The sequence below is a fragment of the Sciurus vulgaris genome (genome assembly GCF_902686455.1).
Source record: "Sciurus vulgaris genome assembly, chromosome: 15".
NCBI classification, from domain to species: Eukaryota; Metazoa; Chordata; class Mammalia; order Rodentia; family Sciuridae; genus Sciurus; species Sciurus vulgaris.
Window position 1 is genome coordinate 62,330,312 of NC_136476.1, and position 3,259 is coordinate 62,333,570.

The 3,259-nt window shown below is 35.8% G+C and overlaps 1 protein-coding gene across 1 annotated transcript; it reads right to left on the reverse strand.

The window, feature by feature from the left end:
• Positions 1-939: 939 nt before the first annotated feature.
• Positions 940-1,887, reverse strand: LOC306645712 (olfactory receptor 13C3-like; the record flags this gene model as incomplete). The annotated part of the gene is made up of 1 exon (XM_079113713.1): positions 940-1,887. One exon carries the CDS (start codon positions 1,885-1,887, stop codon positions 940-942), a length of 948 nt encoding a protein of 315 aa, XP_078969839.1.
• Between the last annotated feature and the right edge of the window lie 1,372 nt (positions 1,888-3,259).

A 3,259-nucleotide genomic window follows, 5' to 3' on the forward strand; every position in this document is an offset into this window, starting at 1 on the left:
TGCAGGTTTGGCATGTATGAACTCTTTTTCACTCTCTGTTCCAGTAATCAGAATTTCTGAGTCTCTGTAAGTTTCTGAAGATCCACTACTAAACCTCAGAACATACCCTCAGTGACACACTGCACTGAATAGTTGTCCTTCAGCTGTTTCTATTTTGCAAAAGTCAGAGGTACTAGGAATTGCACTGTGGCTTCTACTTCACTATCTTAATTATCAACATTTTTCTCTTTTTATGATTTTGAAATTTCAGAAACCATTTATGAATCAAAATTTAATATTTCTAGCAATCTGTTAAAGATTTTCTGATTATTCAGTGGGGGCAATAAATTATTAAATCTGTTAGTTTCCTGATCATTGAATAACATAAAAATACATTTCTACTTAAAAGCTAAATTTCATTCACCACACATATCCATGGAATATTTTAGCAGGTGATGAGTCAACCCTGACATAAACCTGTAGAAAAGATGCTGGCACTCATGATATTATGGGGAAAAAAATTAATATTAGGTGCTATAAAGTTGACTTAAACAATAGAAATATAATTTTTAAAGGTCAGAAACTTATTTAAATACACCAAAAATTCAGGAAAACTAAACAGGTATCAGAATAAGCATAGGTCCTGTGAAAGGGATCAAGGACAAGCAGCAGATGTTCAACTACCATTATCCACATCGTGTCCTTCACACCTTGTTGGATCAACAACAGTGCAATCCCAGAAGAGAGAGACCTGCAGTCAGAGGTGCTCTGCAGTAACAATATTCACTTCTCTGGGACAGCCACAGAACCACAGGCTTTAGAGACCAGAGCATTTCAGTAGAAACCAGAACTGAGCGGAAGGAAGTAGAATGGCAAAGAGTGAAGCATCTGAGTAGGTGATGTGGAGTGAGATTGTAGTTCCAATACAAATACATAAACTTGCATTTGCTGATGTTCTTATTAAATAGGTTTTCGGTTCAGCATATATTTTACAGCAGCTTTAACATCCTTATTCCTCAAGCTATAGATGATAGGATTTATCATGGGGATCACTTCCCCGTAAAATAAAGGTATAAGCTTGTCTGAAGTTTGTAATTTGTCTTTGATCAGGTCTTGGGACTTGGGTTTTGCATACATAAAGAAGATGGTACCAAAGAAAATGATCACCACAGTCAGATGAGCTGAGCAGGTAGAAAAGGCCTTGCGTCTCCCTGTGGCTGAGTTCATTCTCAAGATGGTGTAGAGGATGAACATGTAGGAGAAGAAAATGACCAGCAGTGGGAGAACCAGGAAGGCCATATTTGATATCGACATGGTGATAATATTGAGGGATATATCAGCACAAGCCAGCTTGAGGACAGCTAAGATCTCACATGTAAAATGATTGATAATATTCTTCCCACAGAAAGGCAGTTGCATGGCAAGAGATGTTTGCACAGCTGAATTGATTCCACCAGACAGCCATGATACAGAGGCCATCAGTGCACACACCCCCTTGCTCATGATGATGGGGTACCTCAGAGGATTACAGATGGCCACATAGCGATCAAAAGCCATCATGCCAAGGAGAAAACATTCTGTTGACCCCATGGCAAATACAAAGAACATTTGCACTGTACATCCAGAGAAGGAAATGTTTCTTTTCTTTGAGATTAAACTCACTAGTATTGAGGGAACAGAAGAAGATGTGTAGCAGATATCCAGGAAGGAGAGGTTGCTCAGGAAGAAGTACATGGGAGTGTGAAGCCGGGAATCAAAAATGCTTAATATAATCAGAACACCATTGCCACTTAGAATCACTAGGTACATAATTAGAATCAGAGCAAAGAAACTCATCTCAGATTTTGGGTAACCAGAGAGCCCCAGAAGAATGAATTCTCTCACAAATGTTGCATTTGTCCTATCCATATCCCAGCTTCAGGATGTCAAAAGCAGGTCCAACTTAAAAATTTTTTTTTATGGCCAAACAAACAATAAATGTAACAAAATTCTTTTTTTTTTCCTCCTTATCTGTTTTTATTTATTTTTTTATTATTTTTTAATTTATTTTTACAGACTGCATTTTGATTCATTGTACACAAATGGGGTACAACTTTTCTTTTTTATGGTTGTACATGATGTAGATTCATACCATCCTTGTAATCAATACATGTACATAGGGTAATGATGTCTGTCTCGTCTTGAATAAACATTCTATGGTGAAAGAGAGTTTCAAAGGTGTCATTCCATTATCTTCAACTGTATCTGTGCCTAAACTACAACTGTAACAGGATATTGAGGATTTCTCTTCCTTGGCTCTAATATGTGGAGATATATCTAGGACCCTGTATCTATATGTAAAGATATATATAGGCTCGGAAGTAAATTTGCTAGCAATACTCCTATCATTAAGAATGCTCCTAGTTGACTCTTCCAAAGCCCTAGAATTTTGCAAACTATAAACCTGACTACTTCATGTCATCAAGCCCAGGGAGAGAACAGTGGGGAAGGCAAAAGACAACAAAAACTAGAATTTCAACCACTGAATAAAAGAAATTTTCATGATTTAAAGCAGGTTTGATTTTTATGCCTATTTCTTTATTTACCTAAAACTCTAAATCTCTTTTGAACTAGTTAAAGGTGTACTTATTTTCATTAGGGCAACCATTATGTCATAGCAAGTTGAACCACATATACAGTAATTTAATATCAGTTCAAAGTTAAAGTTAATTGTTGCTCTCATAGAAACAATACACTCTTTCTAGTTCATATTCTAGGACACAAGCATTGTGTAGACTAGCTCTGCATGTATGGTGGCAGAGAATCTTTGGAAAACAATACATACTCTCTTCATGTGTAGTTTTTTTATGACTTAAGAATTACCCTTCATTTATTTGTTTAAGTGAATGTGAGGAAACAATAATAATGCTTGTATATATGTGTAGCACATAATACTTTACAAAAAGCAAACAAATATACTTATTATCCATAATTTTCATCCAGTGTCAGAGACAGGATGTAGCAAAGATTATCCATCCAAAAAGTATAAAATGAAGCACTAAATTCAGCTTCTTGGCAATGAAGTCTAAAACTCTGTGTGCTACAAACCCAAAAAGGTTACTATACCTTGTTTTCCCACAGAGCAAAAATCTAAGTTTTTCTCTTTGTGGAATAATGAAAAATCAACTACTTCAGACATTCATATTTTTATGCACATATGAATCACCTGAGAATTTTGTTAAAACATAAATTCTCTTTTAGTAGGCCTGGAGCAGGTCCTGTGAATTTGCATTTCTAATGA